General features: G+C 30.4%; 1 protein-coding gene across 1 annotated transcript in view; it reads right to left on the bottom strand.

The window, feature by feature from the left end:
• Positions 1–26,339, bottom strand: part of LOC143241759 (uncharacterized) — a 132,175-nt gene that overhangs the window by 56,538 nt on the left and 49,298 nt on the right. Inside the window, exons 2-5 of the mRNA XM_076484981.1 lie at positions 15,871–16,372; positions 10,958–11,184; positions 10,473–10,644; positions 9,576–9,680 (exon numbers count right to left, since the gene is read on the bottom strand). Coding sequence (XP_076341096.1) covers positions 9,576–9,680; positions 10,473–10,644; positions 10,958–11,184; positions 15,871–15,906 — 540 coding nt within the window. The 5' untranslated portion in view covers positions 15,907–16,372. The remainder of the gene's footprint in view (positions 1–9,575; positions 9,681–10,472; positions 10,645–10,957; positions 11,185–15,870; positions 16,373–26,339) is intronic.

The following is a 26,339-nucleotide window of genomic DNA, read 5'->3' on the forward strand; positions in this document are numbered from 1 at the left end:
CATTGTTATAAAGTCATACGTTTAGCTTGATGTATGTAAAACCACACAATACTAACATTGTTATAAAGTCATACGTTTAGCTTGATGTATGCAAAAGCACACAATACTAACATTGTTATAAAGTCATAGGGTTAGCTTGATGTGTGTAAAACCACGAAATACTAACATTGTTATAAAGTCATAGGTTAGTTTGATGTATGTAAAACCACACAGTACTGATATTGTTATGAAGTCATACGTTTAGCTTGATGTATGTAAAACCACACAATACTAACATTGTTATAAAGTCATACGGTTAGCTTGGTGTATGTAAAATCACACAGTACTAACATTGTTATGAAGTCATACGTTTAGCTTGATGTATGTAAAACCACACAATACTAACATTGTTATAAAGTCATACGGTTAGCTTGGTGTATGTAAAATCACACAGTACTAACATTGTTATAACGTCATAGGGTTAGCTTGATGTGTGTAAAACCACACAATACTAACATTGTTATAAAGTCATACGGTTAGCTTGGTGTATGTAAAATCACACAGTATTAACATTGTTATAACGTCATACGTTTAGCTTGGTGTATGTAAAATCACACAGTACTAACATTGTTATAACATCATACGTTTAGCTTGATGTATGTAAAATCACACATTAATAACATTGTTATAAAATCATATGGTTAGCCCGATGAATGTAAAACCACACAATACTAACATTGTTCTAACGTCATACGTTTAGCTTGATGTATGTAAAATCTCACAATACTAACATTGTTATAAAGTCATACGTTTAGCTTGATGTATGTAAAACCACACAATAGTAACATTGTTATAAAGTCATACGTTTAGCTTGATGTATGTAAAACCACACAATACTAACATTGTTATAAAGTCATACGTTTAGCTTGATGTATGTAAAACCACACAATACTAACATTGTTATAAAGTCATACGTTTAGTTTGGTGTATGTAAAACCACACAGTACTAACCTTGTTATAAAGTCATATGGTTAGCTCGATGTATGTAAAATCACACAATACTAACATTGTTATAAAATCATATGGTTAGCTCGATGTATGTAAAACCACACAATACTAACATTGTTATGAAGTCATACGTTTAGCTTGATGTATGTAAAACCACACAATACTAACATTGTTATGAAGTCATACGTTTAGCTTGATGTATGGAAATCCACACAGTACTAACATTGTTATGAAGTCATACGGTTAGTTTGGTGTATGTAAAACCACACAATACTAACATTGTTATGAAGTCATACGTTTAGCTTGATGTATGTAAAACCACACAACACTAACATTGTTATGAAGTCATACGATTAATTTGATATATGTAAAACCACACAATACTAACATTCTTATGAAGTCATACGTTTAGCTTGATGTATGTAAAACCACACAGTGCTAACATTGTTATAACGTCATACGTTTAGCTTGATGTATGTAAAACCACACAGTACTAACATTTTTATGAAGTCATATGGTCAGCTTGATGTATGTAAAATCACACAATACTAACATTGTTATAAAATCATATGGTTAGCTCGATGTATGTAAAACCACACAATACTAACATTGTTATAATGTCCTAGGTTTAGCTTGATGTATGTAAAACCACACAATACTAACATTGTTATAAAGTCATACGTTTAGCTTGATGTATGTAAAATCACACAATACTAACATTGTTATAAAATCATATGGTTAGCTCGATGTATGTAAAACCACACAATACTAACATTGTTATGAAGTCATACGTTTAGCTTGATGTATGTAAAACCACACAATACTAACATTGTTATGAAGTCATACGTTTAGCTTGATGTATGTAAAACCACACAGTACTAACATTGTTATAACGTCATACGTTTAGCTTGATGTATGTAAAACCACACAGTACTAACATTGTTATGAGGTCATATGGTCAGCTTGATGTATGTAAAATCGCACAATACTAACATTGTTATAAAATCATATGGTTAGCTCGATGTATGTAAAACCACACAATACTAACATTTTTATGAAGTCATATGGTCAGCTTGATGTATGTAAAATCACACAATACTAACATTGTTATAAAATCATATGGTTAGCTCGATGTATGTAAAACCACACAATACTAACATTGTTATAATGTCCTAGGTTTAGCTTGATGTATGTAAAACCACACAATACTAACATTGTTATAAAGTCATACGTTTAGCTTGATGTATGTAAAATCACACAATACTAACATTGTTATAAAATCATATGGTTAGCTCGATGTATGTAAAACCACACAATACTAACATTGTTATGAAGTCATACGTTTAGCTTGATGTATGTAAAACCACACAATACTAACATTGTTATGAAGTCATACGTTTAGCTTGATGTATGTAAAACCACACAGTACTAACATTGTTATAACGTCATACGTTTAGCTTGATGTATGTAAAACCACACAGTACTAACATTGTTATGAGGTCATATGGTCAGCTTGATGTATGTAAAATCACACAATACTAACATTGTTATAAAATCATATGGTTAGCTCGATGTATGTAAAACCACACAATACTAACATTGTTATAAAGTCATACGTTTAGCTTGATGTATGTAAAACCACACAATACTAACATTGTTATGAAGTCATACGGTTCGCTTGGTGTATGTAAAACCACACAATACTAACATTGTTATGAAGTCATACGTTTAGCTTGATGTATGTAAAACCACACAGTACTAACATTGTTATAAAGTCATACGTTTAGCTTGATGTATGTAAAACCACAAAATACTAATATTGTTCTAAAGTCATACGTTTAGCTTGATGTATGTAAAACCACACAATACTAACATTGTTATAAAGTCATACGTTTAGCTTGATGTATGTAAAACCACACAATACTATCATTGTTATAAAGTCATACGTTTAGCTTGATGTATGTAAAACCACACAGTACTAACATTGGTATGAAGTCATACGATTAATTTGATGTATGTAAAACCACACAATACTAACATTGTTATGAAGTCATACGTTTAGCTTGATGTATGTAAAACCACACAATACTAACATTGTTATAAAATCATACGGTTAGCTTGGTGTATGTAAAATCACACAGTACTAACATTGTTATAACGTCATACGTTTAGCTTGGTGTATGTAAAATCACACAATACTAACATTGTTATAAAGTCATACGTTTAGCTTGATGTAAGTAAAACCACACAATACTAACATTGTTATAAAGTCATACGTTTAGCTTGATGTATGTAAAACCACACAATACTAACATTGTTATAAAGTCATACTTTTAGCTTGATGTATGCAAAAGCACACAATACTAACATTGTTATAAAGTTATAGGGTTAGCTTGATGTGTGTAAAACCACGAAATACTAACATTGTTATAAAGTCATAGGTTAGTTTGATGTATGTAAAACCACACAGTACTGATATTGTTATGAAGTCATACGTTTAGCTTGATGTATGTAAAACCACACAATACTAACATTGTTATAAAATCATACGGTTAGCTTGGTGTATGTAAAATCAAACAGTACTAACATTGTTATAACGTCATACGTTTATCTTGGTGTATGTAAAACCACACAATACTAACACTGTTATGAAGTCATACGTTTAGCTTGATGTATGTAAAACCACACAATACTAACATTGTTATAAAGTCATACGTTTAGCTTGATGTATGTAAAACCACACAATACTAACATTGTTATGAAGTCATATGGTCAGCTTGATGTATGTAAAATCACACAATACTAACATTGTTATAAAATCATATGGTTAGCTCGATGTATGTAAAACCACACAATACTAACATTGTTATAATGTCCTAGGTTTAGCTTGATGTATGTAAAACCACACAATACTAACATTGTTATAAAGTCATACGTTTAGCTTGATGTATGTAAAACCACACAGTACTAACATTGTTATGAGGTCATATGGTCAGCTTGATGTATGTAAAATCACACAATACTAACATTGTTATAAAATCATATGGTTAGCTCGATGTATGTAAAACCACACAATACTAACGTTGTTATAACATCATACGTTTAGCTTGATGTATGTAAAACCACACAGTACTAACATTGTTATAACGTCATACGTTTAGCTTGATGTATGTAAAACCACACAGTACTAACATTGTTATGAGGTCATATGGTCAGCTTGATGTATGTAAAATCACACAATACTAACATTGTTATAAAATCATATGGTTAGCTCGATGTATGTAAAACCACACAATACTAACATTGTTATAAAGTCATACGTTTAGCTTGATGTATGTAAAACCACACAATACTAACATTGTTATGAAGTCATACGGTTCGCTTGGTGTATGTAAAACCACACAATACTAACATTGTTATGAAGTCATACGTTTAGCTTGATGTATGTAAAACCACACAGTACTAACATTGTTATAAAGTCATACGTTTAGCTTGATGTATGTAAAACCACAAAATACTAATATTGTTCTAAAGTCATACGTTTAGCTTGATGTATGTAAAACCACACAATACTAACATTGTTATAAAGTCATACGTTTAGCTTGATGTATGTAAAACCACACAATACTATCATTGTTATAAAGTCATACGTTTAGCTTGATGTATGTAAAACCACACAGTACTAACATTGGTATGAAGTCATACGATTAATTTGATGTATGTAAAACCACACAATACTAACATTGTTATGAAGTCATACGTTTAGCTTGATGTATGTAAAACCACACAATACTAACATTGTTATAAAGTCATACGTTTAGCTTGATGTAAGTAAAACCACACAATACTAACATTGTTATAAAGTCATACGTTTAGCTTGATGTATGTAAAACCACACAATACTAACATTGTTATAAAGTCATACTTTTAGCTTGATGTATGCAAAAGCACACAATACTAACATTGTTATAAAGTTATAGGGTTAGCTTGATGTGTGTAAAACCACGAAATACTAACATTGTTATAAAGTCATAGGTTAGTTTGATGTATGTAAAACCACACAGTACTGATATTGTTATGAAGTCATACGTTTAGCTTGATGTATGTAAAACCACACAATACTAACATTGTTATAAAATCATACGGTTAGCTTGGTGTATGTAAAATCACACAGTACTAACATTGCTATAACGTCATACGTTTAGCTTGGTGTATGTAAAACCACACAATACTAACACTGTTATGAAGTCATACGTTTAGCTTGATGTATGTAAAACCACACAATACTAACATTGTTATAAAGTCATACGTTTAGCTTGATGTATGTAAAACCACACAATACTAACATTGTTATAAAGTCATACGTTTAGCTTGATGTATGTAAAACCACACAATTCCAATATTGTTATAAAGTCATACGTTTAGCTTGATGTATGTAAAACCACACAATACCAATATTGTTATAAAGTCATACGTTTAGCTTGATGTAAGTAAAACCACACAATACTAACATTGTTATAAAGTCATACGTTTAGCTTGATGTATGTAAAACCACACAATACTAACATTGTTATAAAGTCATACGTTTAGCTTGATGTCTGCAAAAGCACACAATACTAACATTGTTATAAAGTCATAGGGTTAGCTTGATGTGTGTAAAACCACGAAATACTAACATTGTTATAAAGTCATAGGTTAGTTTGATGTATGTAAAACCATACAGTACTGATATTGTTATGAAGTCATACGTTTAGCTTGATGTATGTAAAACCACACAATATTAACATTGTTATAAAATCATACGGTTAGCTTGGTGTATGTAAAATCACACAGTACTAACATTGTTATAACGTCATACGTTTAGCTTGGTGTATGTAAAATCACACAGTACTAACGTTGTTATAACATCATACGTTTAGCTTGATGTATGTAAAATCACACATTACTAACATTGTTATAAAATCATATGGTTAGCCCGATGTATGTAAAACCACACAATACTAACATTGTTCTAACGCCATACGTTTAGCTTGATGTATGTAAAATCTCACAATACTAACATTGTTATAAAGTCATACGTTTAGCTTGATGTATGTAAAACCACACAATACTAACATTGTTATAAAGTCATACGTTTAGCTTGATGTATGTAAAACCACACAATACTAACATTGTTATAATGTCCTAGGTTTAGCTAGATGTATGTAAAATCACACAATACTAACATTGTTATAAAGTCATACGTTTAGTTTGGTGTATGTAAAACCACACAATACTAACATTGTTATGAAGTCATACGTTTAGCTTGATGTGTGTAAAACCACACAGTACTAACCTTGTTATAAATACATATGGTTAGCTTGATGTATGTAAAATCACACAATACTAACATTGTTATAAAATCATATGGTTAGCTCGATGTATGTTAAACCACACAATACTAACATTGTTATGAAGTCATACGTTTAGCTTGATGTATGTAAAACCACACAATACTAACATTGTTATGAAGTCATACGTTTAGTTTGATGTATGTAAAACCACACAGTACTAACATTGTTATGAAGTCATACGGTTAGTTTGGTGTATGTAAAACCACACAATACTAACATTGTTATGAAGTCATACGATTAATTTGATGTATGTAAAACCACACAATACTAACATTTTTATGAAGTCATACGTTTAGCTTGATGTATGTAAAACCACACAATACTAACATTGTTATAAAGTCATACGTTTAGCTTGATGTATGTAAAACCACACAATACTAACATTGCTATAAAGTTATACGTTTAGCTTGATGTATGTAAAACCACACAATACTAACATTGTTATAATGTCCTAGTTTAGTTAGATGTATGTAAAACCACACAATACTAACATTGTTATAAAGTCATACGTTTAGCTTGATGTATGTAAAACCACACAATACTAACATTGTTATAAAGTCATACGTTTAGCTTGATGTATGCAAAAGCACACAATACTAACATTGTTATAAAGTCATACGTTTAGCTTGATGTATGTAAAACCACACAATACTAACATTGTTATGAAGTCATACGGTTCGCTTGGTGTATGTAAAACCACACAATACTAACATTGTTATGAAGTCATACGTTTAGCTTGATGTATGTAAAACCACACAGTACTAACATTGTTATAAAGTCATACGTTTAGCTTGATGTATGTAAAACCACACAATACTAACATTGTTATAAAGTCATACGTTTAGCTTGATGTATGTAAAACCACACAATACCAACAATGTTATAAAGTCATACGTTTAGCTTGATGTAAGTAAAACCACACAATACTAACATTGTTATAAAGTCATACGTTTAGCTTGATGTATGTAAAACCACACAATACTAACATTGTTATAAAGTCATACGTTTAGCTTGATGTATGCAAAAGCACACAATACTAACATTGTTATAAAGTCATAGGGTTAGCTTGATGTGTGTAAAACCACGAAATACTAACATTGTTATAAAGTCATAGGTTAGTTTGATGTATGTAAAACCACACAGTACTGATATTGTTATGAAGTCATACGTTTAGCTTGATGTATGTAAAACCACACAATACTAACATTGTTATAAAGTCATACGGTTAGCTTGGTGTATGTAAAATCACACAGTACTAACATTGTTATAACGTCATACGTTTAGCTTGGTGTATGTAAAACCACACAATACTAACATTGTTATGAAGTCATACGTTTAGCTTGATGTATGTAAAACCACACAATACTAACATTGTTATAAAGTCATACGTTTAGCTTGATGTATGTAAAACCACACAATACTAACATTTTTATGAAGTCATACGTTTAGCTTGATGTATGTAAAACCACACAATACTAACATTGTTATAAAGTCATACGTTTAGCTTGATGTATGTAAAATCACACAGTACTAACATTGTTATGAAGTCATACGATTAATTTGATGTATGTAAAACCACACAATACTAACATTGTTATAAAGTCATACGTTTAGCTTGATGTATGTAAAACCACACAATACTAACATTGTTATAAAGTCATACGTTTAGCTTGATGTATGTAAAACCACACAATACCAACATTGTTATAAAGTCATACGTTTAGCTTGATGTATGTAAAACCACACAATACTAACATTGTTATAAAATCATACGGTTAGCTTGGTGTATGTAAAATCACACAGTACTAACATTGTTATAACGTCATACGTTTAGCTTGGTGTATGTAAAATCACACAGTACTAACGTTGTTATAAAGTCATACGTTTAGTTTGGTGTATGTAAAACCACACAATACTAACATTGTTATGAAGTCATACGTTTAGCTTGATGTATGTAAAACCACACAATACTAACATTGTTATAAAGTCATACGTTTAGCTTGATGTATGTAAAACCACACAATACTAACATTTTTATGAAGTCATACGTTTAGCTTGATGTATGTAAAACCACACAATACTAACATTGTTATAAAGTCATACGTTTAGCTTGATGTATGTAAAATCACACAGTACTAACATTGTTATGAAGTCATACGATTAATTTGATGTATGTAAAACCACACAATACTAACATTGTTATAAAGTCATATGGTTAGCTTGATGTATGTAAAATCACACAATACTAACATTGTTATAAAATCATATGGTTAGCTCGATGTATGTAAAACCACACAATACTAACATTGTTATGAAGTCATACGTTTAGCTTGATGTATGTAAAACCACACAATACTAACATTGTTATAAAGTCATACGTTTAGCTTGATGTATGTAAAACCACACAATACTAACATTGTTATAATGTCCTAGGTTTAGCTAGATGTATGTAAAACCACACAATACTAACATTGTTATAAAGTCATACGTTTAGTTTGGTGTATGTAAAACCACACAATACTAACATTGTTATGAAGTCATACGTTTAGCTTGATGTATGTAAAACCACACAGTACTAACCTTGTTATAAAGTCATATGGTTAGCTTGATGTATGTAAAATCACACAATACTAACATTGTTATAAAATCATATGGTTAGCTCGATGTATGTAAAACCACACAATACTAACATTGTTATGAAGTCATACGTTTAGCTTGATGTATGTAAAACCACACAATACTAACATTGTTATGAAGTCATACGTTTAGCTTGATGTATGTAAAACCACACAATACCAACATTGTTATAAAGTCATACGTTTAGCTTGATGTAAGTAAAACCACACAATACTAACATTGTTATAAAGTCATACGTTTAGCTTGATGTATTTAAAGCACGATAATGATCTACGTTTTAGATATTTTTATCGGTATGATGTAGAAACGTTTGTTGTGTATATTTTTTGTTTTCTAATCCATGTTCACCATTATCAGTATTGTGTTCATCCCCCATACACAAATACACACAGTGATTCAATGCCTGGCTTTACCTTTTTAAAAGACAATTTTTTAAAAGAAAATACAAAACCTTATAATTTGAACCTACCATTTCATAATTATATTCCATAGAAAATGAGATTGAAAAAATAGGACATAAAAAGAGGTAACAAATAAATGTATAAAGGAAATATTAACCATTCGACGGACTGAGGGCACCCGATTCATTCCCGACCCTGGTGGAAGTTCTATAGCAACACGACCTTGGCTTTCCTGTCTTCTGCAAAAACTGCATTTCCATTCCTGTAAGCAAAAGAAATAACAAACTTGGATGATTTCGGTTGAATTAACAAAGCAGTTTAAACTATAGTCTCGAGAATAATATTGGTAATGTTAAATTGAAATGACGATCTATTCATAAGTAATTTTTTATAAACAGTTAAATTATAAAGTATTTTAAGTTTTTTAACATTACTTCTAGGATATATTTGTGTTTTAAGAATTAAAAAACTATTAATTTTTCTATTGGATAACTAGTCTTTGAATAAAATAATAATGAAACCCAAACATTTAAATTTAATAACCTACTAGTTTCTAACATTTCATTCTTAGGCCTATATTCCTCTGAAATATTACGATTTTACTGTCGATATTTGGTGAAGAAATGAAATTATTAAGTCTTAACTTTCCCAAATAAGTCCACTACAAACTGCAGATTATTCTAAATACGTGTTATTAACATGCTCATTATAGTTTAAGTGTCTAAAATCGCATTTCAGTTTTATCTGTTTTTGTTTTTTCCCTACCACAACGCACAGTGAAGGCAGCCTATATCACCAGTGCTTGCACCATGATGGTTGACCTAATATGGCGTTTCTTTTGTCAGACACAAATTTTACGACGTTAATTATTTGTTAACTTCAAGGTGACCTAAGAAGTCTGAAACGTTGTTATGTACTTTATTTTAATTAAAGTTTTAATATCCATACTAGCCGTCATAAAAATACATTTCTATAGTGTTAAGTCCATCGATCTATGTGACGACTAAGCCTAACATTTGCGATTAAAGACGCTGCTTAGATACCTAATATTTACCTGTGAATTGTCTGTACAGCCACTTGAATAAGAAGCACAGTCCTCACACACGTGCTGACCACATTCGTCACATTCTCTGCTCTGTTCGTTCTCTGAAATGTGTTTCCGACAAATTCGACAATTTTCTCTAGCCGGAGAGGTATGGATTATAGGTTCCATAGGCCTAGGCAGACTTGAGAAAACAGTTTACAATGAGTTAATATAATTTGAGAATTACTAAAAATTCACTTGATTTATTATAACGAGCTTTGTATAAAGAGTGACGTTCGTAAATTTGTTGTTTAATTGTGAAATATATGAAATAAGCCTACACTAATAACAATAAAATAGAGGTAAAAATTCGCGGGTCGTTAGGGAAAATCATCCCCAATCTTTACAAGACCAGCACATAACTGATTACGTCACATGTAAACACATGCAAATTAAAATTTCACTGGAACGTAATTTGAAGATTGTGTAAAAACAATTACATGAAGAAGACAAACCTTGCTTTCCTAGGCTCTTCTTCTATTTCATCATTCTTCTTCCAAACGTTCCGGAGTATTAACCTCTCTTGTGGCGTAAGACGTGAAGTCACTGTTTTCCTTGATTTGTTTGTAGACGTACTAGCTCGTCCAAATGACATTTCTTGAAGACCTGATGTCAATGTTTGTTTTAACGTATGTATTGAACCAGAAGAACCTCCAGGTTCTGGTTCAGAACTTTTCATAATCTATTGAAAAAACCATAACCATACTGTATTGAAGACAAGTAGTGAAAAATTATACCCATATTGTACTGAAAACAAGAAGTAAAAAAGTATAACAACAGTATAGAGAAGGCAAGCAGTGAAATATCATAACCAAACTGTAGTGAAGACAGATATTGAAAAACTATAACAACAGTATAGTGAAAAACTAAAACAATAGGGTAGTGAAGGCAAGTAGTGTAAAACTAAAACAATAGTGTAGTGAAGGCAAGTAGTGAAAAACTAAAACAATAGTGTAGTGAAGGCAAGTAGTGAAAAACTAAAAGAATAGTGTAGTGAAGGCAAGTAGTGAAAAACTAAAAGAATAGTGTAGTGAAGGCAAGTAGTGAAAAACTAAAAGAATAGTGTAGTGAAGGCAAGTAGTGAAAAACTAAAACAATAGTGTAGTGAAGGCAAGTAGTGAAAAACTAAAACCAGAAAATAGTGAAGACAAGCAGTGAAAATTTTTGACAATAGTGTAGTGAAAACTAGTGAAAACACAATAACAGTAGCGTAATCAAGACAAATAGTGAAAAACTATAACAATAGTATAGTGAAAGCAAGTAGTGAAAACTATAACAATAGTGTAATGAAGACAAGTAGTTAAAAACTATAACAATAGTATAGTGAAAGCAAGTAGTGAAAACTATAACAATAGTGTAATGAAGACAAGTAGTTAAAAACTATAACAATAGTGTAGTGAAGACAAGTACTGAAAAACTATAACCATAAAATATTGAAGACAAGTAGTGAAAAATATAACAATACTGTAGTGAAGACAAGTAGTGAAAATCCATAAGTATAAAATAGTGAAAAATTATAACAATAGTGTAGTAAAGGCAAGGGGTGAAAAACTAAAACAATAGTGTAGTGAAGACAAGTAGTGAAAAACTATAACAATACTGCAGTGAAAATAAGCAGAGAAAAACAATAACCATAAAATGGTGAAGACATGTAGTGAAAAATTATAACAACAGTCTTGTGAAGACAAGTACTAAAATCTATAACAATAGTGTAGTGAAGACAAGTACTAAAATCTATAACAATAGTGTAGTGAAGGCAAGCAGTGAAAAACTATAACAATAGTGAAGTAAAAACAAGTAGTAAAAAACCATAAACTTAAAATAGTGTAGACAAGTAGTGAAAAATCATAACCATAAAATAATGAAGATAAATTGTGAACAACTATAACAATAGTGTAGAGAAGACAAGTAGTGAAAAACTATGAAAATACTGTAGTGAAGATATGTAATGAAAAATTACGACCTTACTCTAGTGAAGACAAATAGTGAAAAAATATAACAATAGAGTAGTGAAGATAACTATTTAGAAACTATAACAATACTCTAGTGAAGATATGCAGTGAAAAATTATAACCATACTGTAGAGAAGACAGGTACTGAAAACCTATAACAACAGTGTAGGTAAAAACTAACACAATAGTGTAGTGAAGACAAGTGGTAAAAAAATATAACAATAGTGTAGTGAAGGCAAGTAGTGAAAAACCGTAACCCTAAAATAGTGAAGACAAGTAGTGAAAAACTATAATAATAGTATAGTGAAAGCAAGTAGTGAAAAACTATAATAATAGTATAGTGAAGGCAAGTAGTGAAAAACTATACCAATAGTGTAGTGAAGACGTAGTGAAAGACCATAAACATAAAATAGTAAAGACAAGTAGTGAAAAACTATGGTCATAAAATAGTAAAGAGAATTAGAGAAAAACTATAACAATTGTGTAGTGAAGACAAGTAGTGAAAAACCGTAACAATAAAATAGTGAAGAGAAGGAGAGAAATACCATAACCATAAAATTGTGAAGACATGTAGTGAAAAGCCATAACCAAAAAATACAAAGACAAGTAGTGAAAAACTACAATCATAAAATAGTAAAGAGAAATAGAGAAAAACTATAAAAATAGTGTAGTGAAGACAAGTAGAAAAAACTATAATAATAGTATAGAGAAGGCAAGTAGTGAAAAACCATAACCATAAAATAGTGAAGACAAGTTATAAAAAACTATTACAATAGTGTAGTGGAGAAAAGTAGTAAAAAACTAGAACCATAGAATAGTGAAGAAAAGTAGTCAAAAATTATAACCATAGTGTAGTGAAAACAAGTAGAGAAAAACATAATCATACTGTAGTGAAGACAAGTGGTGAAAAACATGATCATACTGTAGTGAAGACAAGTAGTGAAAACATGATCATACTGTAGTGAAGACAAGTAGTGAAAAACATGATCATACTGTAGTGAAGACAAGTAGAGAAAAACATAGTCATACTGTAGTGAAGACAAGTAGTGAAAAACATGATCATACTGTAGTGAAGACAAGTAGAGAAAAACATAGTCATACTGTAGTGAAAAAAAGTAGAGAAAAACATAGTCATACTGTAGTGAAGACAAGTGGTAAAAAACATGATCATAGTGAACTATAGTGAAGTAAAGATAAGTAGTGAAAAACTATAACAATAGTGTAGAGAAGGCAAGTGATGAAAAACGATAAAAATACTGTAGTGAAGATAAGTAATGAAATATTATTACCACACTGTAGTAATGACAAATAGTGAAAAATATACAATAGTGTAGTGAAGATATGCAGAGAAAAACTAAAACAATAGTGTAGTGAAGACAAGTAGTGAAAAACTATAACAATAGTGTAGTGAAGGTAAGTAGTGAAAAACTATGACAATAGTGTAGTGAAGACAATTAGTAACAACTGTAACAATAGTGTAGTGAAGACAATTAGTAAAAACTGTAACAATAGTGTAGTGAAGACAAGTAGTGAAAAACTACAACCATAGTGAGGTGAAGAGAAGTAGTAAAAATATAATAATAGTGCAGTGAAAAGAAGTAGTGAAAAACCATAACCATAAAACAGTGATGACAAGTAGTAAAAATCCATAACCATGAAATAGTGAAAACAAGTAGTAAAAATCCATAACCATGAAATAGTGAAAACAAGTAGTAAAAATCCATAACCATGAAATAGTGAAAACAAGTAGTGAAAATTATAACAATAGTGTAGGGAAGGCAAGTAGTGAATAACTAAAACTATAATGTAGTGAAGACAAGTAGTGAAAAATATAACAATAGTGTAGTGAAGACAACTATTGAAAACCCATAACTATAAAATAGTGTAGACAAGTAGTGAAAAACTGCAAGAATAGTGAAGTGAAGAGAAGTAATTAAAAATTATAACAATAGTATAGTGAAGACAAGTTATTACAAAATATAACAACAGTATAGTGAAGACAAGTAGTGAAAAACATAACCATAAAATAATGAAGAAAATTAGTGAACAAATATAACAATAGTGTAGTGAAGACAAGTAGTAAAAACTAAACCAATAGTGTAATGAAGACAAGTAGTAAAAACTATAACAATAGTGTAGTGAAGAGAATTAGTAAAAACTAAAACAATAGTGTAATGAAGACAAGTAGTAAAAACTAAAACAATAGTGTAATGAAGACAAGTAGTAAAAACTAAAACAATAGTGTAATGAAGACAAGTAGTAAAAACTATAACAATAGTGTAGTGAAGAGAATTAGTAAAAACTAAAACAATAGTGTAGTATTGACATGTAGGAAATAACTATAACAATACTGTAGTGAAAACAGTTAGTGAAAAATTATAACAATAGTGTAGTGAAGACAAGTAGTAAAAACTAAAACAATAGTGTAATGAAGACAAGTAGTAAAAACTATAACAATAGTGTAGTGAAAAGAATTAGTAAAAACTAAAACAATAGTGTAATGAAGACAAGTAGTAAAAACTATAACAATAGTGTAGTGAAGAGAATTAGTAAAAACTAAAACAATAGTGTAGTATTGACATGTAGGAAATAACTATAACAATACTGTAGTGAAAACAGTTAGTGAAAAATTATAACAATAGTGTAGTGAAGACAAGTAGTGAAAAATTATAACAATTATATAATGAAGGCAAATAGTGAAAAACAATAACCATAAAATAGTGAAGACAAGTAGTGAAAAACAATAAAAATAGTGTAGAGAAGGCAAGTAGAGAAAAACCATAACCATAAAATAGTGAAAGAAGTCCTGAAAAAATATAACCATCATGTGGTGAAGACAAGTAGTGAAGAACTATAATCATACTGTAGTGAAAATAAACAGTGAAAAAATATAACCTTATTGTAGTGAACACAAGTTGTAAAAAACTATAACTATAGTGAAGAGAAGACAAGTAGTGAAAAACAATAACGTTAAAATAGTGAAGACAAGTAGAGAATAACATAATCATACTGTAGTGAAAACAAGTAGAGAATAACATAATCATACTGTAGTGAAAACAAGTAGAGAATAACATAATCATACTGTAGTGAAAACAAGTAGTGAAAACATGATCATACTGTAGTGAAGACAAGTTGTGATAAAATAATATTATTTTATGATTTACAATAGAGATACCAGAGACACTAGATTTTTAATAATTTCTGTGGAATATAAAACAAACTTATCGACTGTAGAAAAGCTAATAATAAACGTTCTTTAAAGTTTAAGAGGAATTTTTGTATATTTCATAATTTGGATGTGTAATTTGTGGTGATAGAGCTTTAAAAATGTAAGAAGTAACTTTCTATCAGTAGAGAACTGAAGAGATTCTAGCTGATTGTGTGCAGTACAAAGTTATGTACACGTAATTACGTACCTTTTTCACGAAAGACATCACGTTTGTAGAAATCATTTTTTATTATTTTCTTTCGTTTCTTCTTATTATATCATCCGTTTACGTCAATAATTGGGCATAATAGCGAAAAATTCTACCCAGAGTTACCTTTGTTCTTAAATCTTACAAACTTCCCTGTGAGGGAGAAGACGAATGTTAGGGTCAGATATAAGTATCGTACGAGGTGTTATTCACATGGCAAAGACACGAGATCTATCTGAAGACAAACACTGGCACTGAATCCAAGTCTTGAAGCTTATTGGATCGTCTTGAGAACTGAAACAGTTGGCTGCTTTAGTTTCCAACGGTTCCTCTTTTAAATCATGGTTTACTCGTATGTGAGAACGGTTCCAGCTAATTCGTTATGTTCGTTTTGAAAACGAAAACGTAAATAAACCTCGAACTTTCTTGTGCAAATATTCATTTCAGAGTATGTCGGTTCGCTTCATCTTTGTTTCTTTTGTGGTGTTTAACGATTTGAGTCCTGGAAAGAAACAAAGTTTTGTCATCGTGAGAAGTAATATAAAGCAAAAGGGTAAGTTAAGTCTTACTATTATCAATAATATATCGTATTTACTTTTGTTCCATTAAACCAGTGGTTCTTAACCTGGGGGTCGTTTGTGGTTTCTCGGAGGGTCATGGATAGTTTGGGAATTATTGGGGAAATCACGGAGCAGTTTCTAATTTTTGTGATAAGTGCCTGTAACTGCCCACCAATGAGAAACACGCTGAATGGCAGTTGAACTGCTTCGAGATGCTTGTTGCGCAGCCACCTGTCTAATTTTGAGTAAAAATTTTCATATATTACAACGTTTAGAATTGTCTAATTTTTTTTTAACTATATAATATTAATACATCGAACTTAAAATTTAAATATCAAAGTTTCTATCGTATTTAGTATATTTTCTCATTATATATATATATTAACCCTCACACTGAGTGAATAAGTGGGTTTCGTATGATGTTCAGTAATTCCATGGATTTTGTATTTGTTTAGCACTTGTAGCATTTATTTGTAACATTTTCAATAAATTAGGATCTTTATATAGTTTTGTTTTATTCTACCTTTACGCAAAGTTCACCATTGCAAAAATTATTATAGGGATCACGGTAATACCCTGGAGAGTCTCAGGGGATAAGACATGAGAAATGTTAAGAACCACTGGACTCTAAACGGAACAATCCACAGCGGAAAACATTTCGTTATTCTGTAGAAATGCCCAGAAACCTGGACTCCGTTTATTCATGGTTGTGTATTTATCTTTCTACCCATATTCACTCATATTTAATATACTGTTGTTTCTTGAAACTATCGTTAAAGGTTTGTTGCTTGTTCTAGGCCTAACAAAGGTTTGTTGCTTGATCTAGGCCTAACAAAGGTTTGTTGCTTGTTCTAGGCCTAACATGGCCCGTTGCAGTACTGGTCGTGGGTTTGAATTCCGTCATTAAATATCCTCGCGCTTTCAGACATAGAGGTGTTATAAAGTGATTGTAAATCCCACTTTTCGTTGATGAGAGAATAGCTCAACGATAAACCTGAAAGCTTATAACTCTAAGAAAACTGGGTTTCGAAACCTATAATAAGCACAATATAGATAACCCATTTTGTAGTTTTACTATAATAAGCACAATATAGATAACCCATTTTGTAGTTTTACTATAATAAGCACAATATAGATAACCCATTTTGTAGTTTTACTATAATAAGCACAATATAGTTAACCCATTTTGTAGTTTTACTATAATAAGCACAATATAGATAACCCATTTTGTAGTTTTACTATAATAAGCACAATATAGATAACCCATTTTGTAGTTTTACTATATTAAGTACAATATAGATAACCAATTATGTAGTTTTACTATAATAAGCACAATATAGTTAACCCATTTTGTAGTTTTACTATAATAAGCACAATATAGATAACCAATTATGTAGTTTTACTATAATAAGCACAATATAGATAACCAATTTTGTAGTTTTACTATAATAAGCACAATATAGATAACCCATTTTGTAGTTTTACTATAATAAGCACAATATAGATAACCAATTATGTAGTTTTACTATAATAAGCACAATATAGATAACCAATTTTGTAGTTTTACTATAATAAGCACAATATAGATAACCAATTATGTAGTTTTACTATAATAAGCACAATATAGTTAACACATTTTGTAGTTTTACTATAATAAGCACAATATAGATAACCCATTTTGTAGTTTTACTATAATAAGTACAATATAGATAACCCATTTTGTAGTTTTACTATAATAAGCACAATATAGATAACCAATTATGTAGTTTTACTATAATAAGCACAATATAGATAACCAATTTTGTAGTTTTACTATAATAAGCACAATATAGATAACCCATTTTGTAGTTTTACGCTGAACAACAAACAGCTGACTTGAGATTAAGAGTTTTGGTTTCCCGTCACTAAAACTTTATTAATAATAAAATAACTGAATGAATTAATAGTAAGTAATGAATTAGAGTGAAATTTATATTTAAATGAAACGATAAAAACAATTTAAAAATTTGCTGGTGTGGACTAGTGGCTAGCACGCTCGAGTTTTGAATTCGGAGGTTTGTGGTTTGCTTCCAGTTATCTAAAAAAACACACTCCGTGAGCGCATTATGAGAGCGACAAGAGAACCACACTACTCGAGGGGGTTATTTTAGCTCGCTGCCTCCCCCTTTGGTCTGTAAGATCATGATTTATAGAAAGTTTTAAAACAAAGAGACGATTATAAAACCACGAGTTATGAAGCAACACATTCCGAGTAGAAATAAAAGTAGCTTTCTATCACTAATTTAATTGCAACTGTTCCATAAAATTAATTATAAAAAAATTAAAAAAACATTAATTAGAAGGGGAAAAAAAAAACTTAATTCATATGAACCCCATGAGTTAGAAACAGAATTTTATCTAATGTTATCTTGATGAAGTGGGAGATTTCATTTGATGGTAACAATATTTAAATTTACCATACTAGTATTAAAACCTGTATTACCCATGGTGATCATGCTCTACTCGCTTTCTTCCTTTTTAACATTAGCCGACGTATCCATGGAAGCAGCCAACTTTAATGCGCAGAATTTAAGAGATAAAAAATAGAGAAATCCATCGGGGGTTAAAATGGCAAGCATATGTGTGTGAAGAGTTTGTTTGTTTTTGAATTTCGCGCAAAGCTACACGGGGGATATTTGTGCTAGCCGTCCCTAATTTAGTCGTGTAAGACTAGAGGGAAGGCAGCTAGTTATTACCACCCACCGTAGTAAACAGTAGGAATAGCGCCACATGGTGGTAATACACTCAACTACAGATGTGAATAAATACAGTTTTCACTACATATACATTACTGCATGTTCCTATTAGTAATGTTCAAGTAATTTTTTAAAATACTTCTTTGTAATATGTTGAACTCGTTAAAACCTCAGAAGCACGCTCCGACAAATGATTAGTTACTATAATCTAATAATAGGATTGATTGTGACAACTGTAACTGTCTCACAAGTAAAAGTGTAGAGATGTTGAAAAGTACATCTCAACTCGAACCTTGGCTCTTCAAGTCCATAACCCTGCACATTAACCATTACGTCACGACACATTCTCTATTGTGTAGGTTATTTACACAGTATCCGTCTGTACGTCATTATTATTTATACTTTGGTATTCATATGTTCCATACTGTAGATTGTTTACCCACTTTTGACTGTCTACAGAACAGATAGAACGACAGTTTAGTAAAGTCGTGTTTCCACGGAAACTGGAACATCTTTACAAAAGTCACTTGTTAGGCCCGTGTGGAATTGGTAAAGAGCTTTAGGTCTGTCTGTTTTGCTGGATACACCTTACCAGAGAATATGCCGTCGAGCAAATAAATATTTACAAGAGACAAGTTGACAGTACAAGACATGTTTTGTTGACACCTGTACAGAGAAGTTAATGTTTCATTGCTATTACTAACTATTCACCAACCCCACTGTTAAGTGAATCACATTCAAATGCATATAAGGCAAAATGTCTCGTTTTCACTTGAGGAGAGCGTAATCATATAATTGGTTTATCTTTATGAAAGGCCATTGAAGACGATTCAAACGAGGCCCACGAAAGTTACGTCGTGTTTTCTCTCAAGAAACCAGAAAGATAACATGTGGTAGTTGATTAAACGAGAATTGTAAGAAATGATATGTAAATATAGTTTGTTGTGAGTTTCGCGCAAACCTAACTCGAGGGCTATCTGCTCGAGTCGTTTCTAATTTAGCAGTGATAGACTAGAGCGAGGGCAGCTAAACAACAACACACACCGCCAACAACGAATACTAGAACTTATCGTTACATTGTAATAACGCCGCAGTGGGTGGAAGGCCGAGAATGGTAGATGAATTGAACCCATGGCCCATATATTTTGAGTCGAGCTCAAACCAGCAGTCCATGTCAGACCCGATACTACCTAGAAAGTAATGAAGACTAAATAATAATTTAAATATTATATATATTTTAAATTGAATATCCATATTGGAAAACACAGATATGTATGAACATCATTCTCTGACGTCAACAAGAAGGAAACTGACAGTTTAGCATGGTGTATTAATAACTGACAATGTTTAACATGATGTATTAATAACTGACAGTTTAACATGGTGTATTAATAACTGACAATGTTTAACATGATGAATTAATAACTGACAGTTTAACATGGTGTATTAATAACTGACAATGTTTAACATGGTGTATTAATAACTGACAGTTTAACATGGTGTATTAATAACTGACAATGTTTAACATGGTGTATTAATAACTGACAGTTTAACATGGTGTATTAATAACTGACAATGTTTAACATGATGTATTAATAACTGACAATGTTTAACATGGTGTATTAATAACTGACAATGTTTAGCATGATGAATTAATAACTGACAGTTTAACATGGTGTATTAATAACTGACAATGTTTAACATGGTGTATTAATAACTGACAGTTTAACATGGTGTATTAATAACTGACAATGTTTAACATGGTGTATTAATAACTGACAATGTTTAACATGGTGTATTAATAACTGACAATGTTTAGCATGGTGTATTAATAACTGACAATGTTTAACATGGTGTATTAATAACTGACAATGTTTAACATGGTGTATTAATAACTGACAACGTTTAACATGATGTATTAATAACTGACAACGTTTAACATGGTGTATTAATAACTGACAACGTTTAACATGGTGTATTAATAACTGACAACGTTTAACATGATGTATTAATAACTGACAATGTTTAGCATGGTGTATTAATAACTGACAATGTTTAACATGGTGTATTAATAACTGAGAATGTTTAACATGGTGTATTAATAACTGACAATGTTTAGCATGGTGTATTAATAACTGACAATGTTTAACATGGTGTATTAATAACTGACAACGTTTAACATGATGTATTAATAACTGACAATGTTTAGCATGGTGTATTAATAACTGACAATGTTTAGCATGGTGTATTAATAACTGACAATGTTTAACATGGTGTATTAATAACTGACAATGTTTAACATGGTGTATTAGTAACTGACAGTTTAACATGGTGTATTAATAACTGACAATGTTTAACATGGTGTATTAATAACTGACAATGTTTAACATGGTGTATTAATAACTGACAGTTTAACATGGTGTATTAATAACTGATTAAGTATCACAATTATGTCTTGTACCATAAATATACAAAGACATTGACAACTTAATTAATCAGATAATCAATAATACAATATTTCTAATCAATAAATCATAGAAAAACCCAGCTTTGGAGTAAAACAGCATATATTATACCAGATATATAACACTGTAGTATGTATTGAAGTTATAACACTGTAGTATGTATTGAAGTTATAACACTGTAGTATATATTAAAGTTATAACACTGTAGTATGTATTGAAGGTTTAACACTGTAGTATGTATTGAAGTTATAACACTGTAGTATGTATTGAAGTTATAACACTGTAGTATGTATTTAAATTATAACACTGTAGTATATATTAAAGTTATAACACTGTAGTATGTATTGAAGGTTTACACTGTTTTTTTTTTAATCCAGTGAACAATATCTGTCATCAGAGACTAATGGACTTTCGTCATGGTATAAAATATCTGATTGTGATTTATTTCTTAAGAAAATTCTTTATGGTATTTTTCCAAACTATTAAATAAATTAAAACAAAATATTCACATCTGTGACTTGATATCTTTACAGGTTAAAAACAGTTAATTCTATACTTTTACTATCTATACTTCCTGAGTAATTTTGTTCTGACGACTTACAGACTTTGATCCACCGTGCACGTGCGACGTCTTCAACTTTCAGAGATAAAGTACACAGACTAGAAAAAAAAAATCAAAATGTCTCCCATACCACACAGGTAATGAACGACACGATCTCGTTTTTTTACTCTCTGGGGGCAGTTCAATAATCCTGTGTGATTGGTGTGTGGATCAGTTGAGATGTGGCGCCAGAATTCTGTGGTTGTCACTCTTCAGACTTCCTTTATTATAAACGTCGAATACGTTTAGTGGTTCGTTTTATTTCATTCTTAAATATTCTATCATATGATTTGTTTGTTGTAATATTTTCCCAGTTAATTCCACAATCACAGATTTTGTATTTAAGACTAATCTGTATTTAAAACTAATCTGTATTTAAGACTAATCTGTATTTAAGACTAATCTGTAACTGCTTTTTGGGAAGTAATTTGAGTTAAAAGTTTGTTTGTTGGTCAGTAGATGTTGATTTAACAATTGATTTTTATAGTTGAAATCATTATGTGTGATTATAATGTGAAATTACATAAATCCTAGATTATTCCTTATTGTTGTACTCTTCCTGAAGTATATTGTATGTAGAATTCTTTCGCTCATATTTTAAAATTATTTATCAATTGTGAAACGTGTATTTTATTTATAGAAAAAAAGTTTAAAAGATAGAGGTTGCTGAAGTCTCATTGACCAGCCATGCAGATTTCACTAACAAACTAACTTGGTCTAATCGACCAATCCCGTAAGTCCTGCTGACCAGACATGTAGATCTCGGTGACAAACTCACTTGGTCTAATCGACCAATCCCGTAAGTCCTGCTGACCATTCATGTAGATCTCGGTGACAAACTCACTTGGTCTAATCGATCAATTCACTGACCAGCCAAGAAATTGTTAAAACCAAACATATTATTTATTTTTGATCAATCAACGATAATATTAGAGTTAATATGAACGCCAAATATAACATTTCTCTCTAACTAACTTAAAAGGACAGTGTCTGAAGCACAATATTTTTACAGTTTCTTTAAGAATACAAATAATTATGTTTTTTTATAGAATAACAATTTTTGTTTTAAATTATGGCATTATATTATATGAATAATTATCTATTGCTTGACATAGGTTTTTTATTATATAGAACATTTTGTTAGTTATTACTGTTCAAATATTTATCATGTTGGTAACGTGCTTGTATAATATTTGTAAACAAAACCTAAGATTATTTGATTAATTCATTAGACAAAAGGCTATCAATCTTTCAGCCCCCTGGTGGCTTAGCTGTAACCCTGCAATAATTACAACAGTAAATATTTAATTTTTATACTCACATTGAGCGAAGGTTGGTCATGCGTGACATTATGCTCAACACGAAACAAGTCAAACCCCAAGCAACGGTTTCTACATGAAACACGGTCACATTTATAAAGACCAACTTGCTAATTCGCCTATCCTTGTTATTGCTAGTCAAGCTAATTCAGTTGATAATAAAAATAAGTAATAATCAGTAATAAATTATAAATAACGTTCTCTTTCAAATTCTTAGCCTAAAGGCTTCATTTGTGAAACTAACACTGGTTGTTTAATGTCGTTCACACCAATTATAGTTCGTGAACAGTATTACCGTACATATAATACAGCACCATATGTTCTGTATTCCAGACAGCGTGGCCCGGCATGGCCTAGCGCGTAAGGCGTGCGACTCGCAATCCGAGGGTCGCGCCAAACATGCTCGCCCTTTCAGTCGTGGGGGCGTTATTATGTCACGGTTAATCCCACTATTCGTTGGTAAAAGAGTAGCCCAAGAGTTGGCGGTGGGTGGTGATGACTAGCTGCCTTCCCTCTAGTCTTACACTGCTAAATTAGGGATGGCTAGCACAGATAGCCCTCGAGTAGCTTTGTGCGAAACTCTCAAACAAACAAACAAATCCAGACAGCGTAATGAGCGCTGGTATTATTGTTTGTTTTTTTGTCGTCAATGACAGATTCATTGGTTTCTTGTTTTGTTTATGTAAACTGTATTATTTGGTAAATTACACTAATGACAGATTCATTGGTTTCTTGTTTTGTTTATGTAAACTGTATTATTTGGTAAATTACACTAATGACAGATTCATTGGTTTCTTGTTTTGTTTATGTAAACTGTATTATTTGGTAAATTACACTAATGACAGATTCATTGGTTTCTTGTTTTGTTTATGTAAACTGTATTATTTGGTAAATTACACTAATGACAGATTCATTGGTTTCTTGTTTTGTTTATGTAAACTGTATTATTTGGTAAATTACACTAATGACAGATTCATTGGTTTCTTGTTTTGTTTATGTAAACTGTATTATTTGGTAAATTACACTAATGACAGATTCATTGGTTTCTTGTTTTGTTTATGTAAACTGTATTATTTGGTAAATTACACTAATGACAGATTCATTGGTTTCTTGTTTTGTTTATGTAAACTGTATTATTTGGTAAATTACACTAATGATGTAAACTGTATTATTTGGTAAATTCACTAATGACAGATTCATTGGTTTCTTGTTTTGTTTATGTAAACTGTATTATTTGGTAAATTACACTAATGACAGATTCATTGGTTTCTTGTTTTGTTTATGTAAACTGTATTATTTGGTAAATTACACTAATGACAGATTCATTGGTTTCTTGTTTTGTTTATGTAAACTGTATTATTTGGTAAATTACACTAATGACAGATTCATTGGTTTCTTGTTTTGTTTATGTAAACTGTATTATTTGGTAAATTACACTAATGACAGATTCATTGGTTTCTTGTTTTGTTTATGTAAACTGTATTATTTGGTAAATTACACTAATGACAGATTCATTGGTTTCTTGTTTTGTTTATGTAAACTGTATTATTTGGTAAATTACACTAATGACAGATTCATTGGTTTCTTGTTTTGTTTATGTAAACTGTATTATTTGGTAAATTACACTAATGACAGATTCATTGGTTTCTTGTTTTGTTTATGTAAACTGTATTATTTGGTAAATTACACTAATGACAGATTCATTGGTTTCTTGTTTTGTTTATGTAAACTGTATTATTTGGTAAATTACACTAATGACAGATTCATTGGTTTCTTGTTTTGTTTATGTAAACTGTATTATTTGGTAAATTACACTAATGACAGATTCATTGGTTTCTTGTTTTGTTTATGTAAACTGTATTATTTGGTAAATTACACTAATGACAGATTCATTGGTTTCTTGTTTTGTTTATGTAAACTGTATTATTTGGTAAATTACACTAATGACAGATTCATTGGTTTCTTGTTTTGTTTATGTAAACTGTATTATTTGGTAAATTACACTAATGACAGATTCATTGGTTTCTTGTTTTGTTTATGTAAACTGTATTATTTGGTAAATTACACTAATGACAGATTCATTGGTTTCTTGTTTTGTTTATGTAAACTGTATTATTTGGTAAATTACACTAATGACAGATTCATTGGTTTCTTGTTTTGTTTATGTAAACTGTATTATTTGGTAAATTACACTAATGACAGATTCATTGGTTTCTTGTTTTGTTTATGTAAACTGTATTATTTGGTAAATTACACTAATGACAGATTCATTGGTTTCTTGTTTTGTTTATGTAAACTGTATTATTTGGTAAATTACACTAATGACAGATTCATTGGTTTCTTGTTTTGTTTATGTAAACTGTATTATTTGGTAAATTACACTAATGACAGATTCATTGGTTTCTTGTTTTGTTTATGTAAACTGTATTATTTGGTAAATTACACTAATGACAGATTCATTGGTTTCTTGTTTTGTTTATGTAAACTGTATTATTTGGTAAATTACACTAATGACAGATTCATTGGTTTCTTGTTTTGTTTATGTAAACTGTATTATTTGGTAAATTACACTAATGACAGATTCATTGGTTTCTTGTTTTGTTTATGTAAACTGTATTATTTGGTAAATTACACTAATGACAGATTCATTGGTTTCTTGTTTTGTTTATGTAAACTGTATTATTTGGTAAATTACACTAATGACAGATTCATTGGTTTCTTGTTTTGTTTATGTAAACTGTATTATTTGGTAAATTACACTAATGACAGATTCATTGGTTTCTTGTTTT

Source organism: Tachypleus tridentatus, unplaced genomic scaffold (genome assembly GCF_004210375.1).
Source record: "Tachypleus tridentatus isolate NWPU-2018 unplaced genomic scaffold, ASM421037v1 Hic_cluster_1, whole genome shotgun sequence".
Classification (NCBI taxonomy): Eukaryota; Metazoa; Arthropoda; class Merostomata; order Xiphosura; family Limulidae; genus Tachypleus; species Tachypleus tridentatus.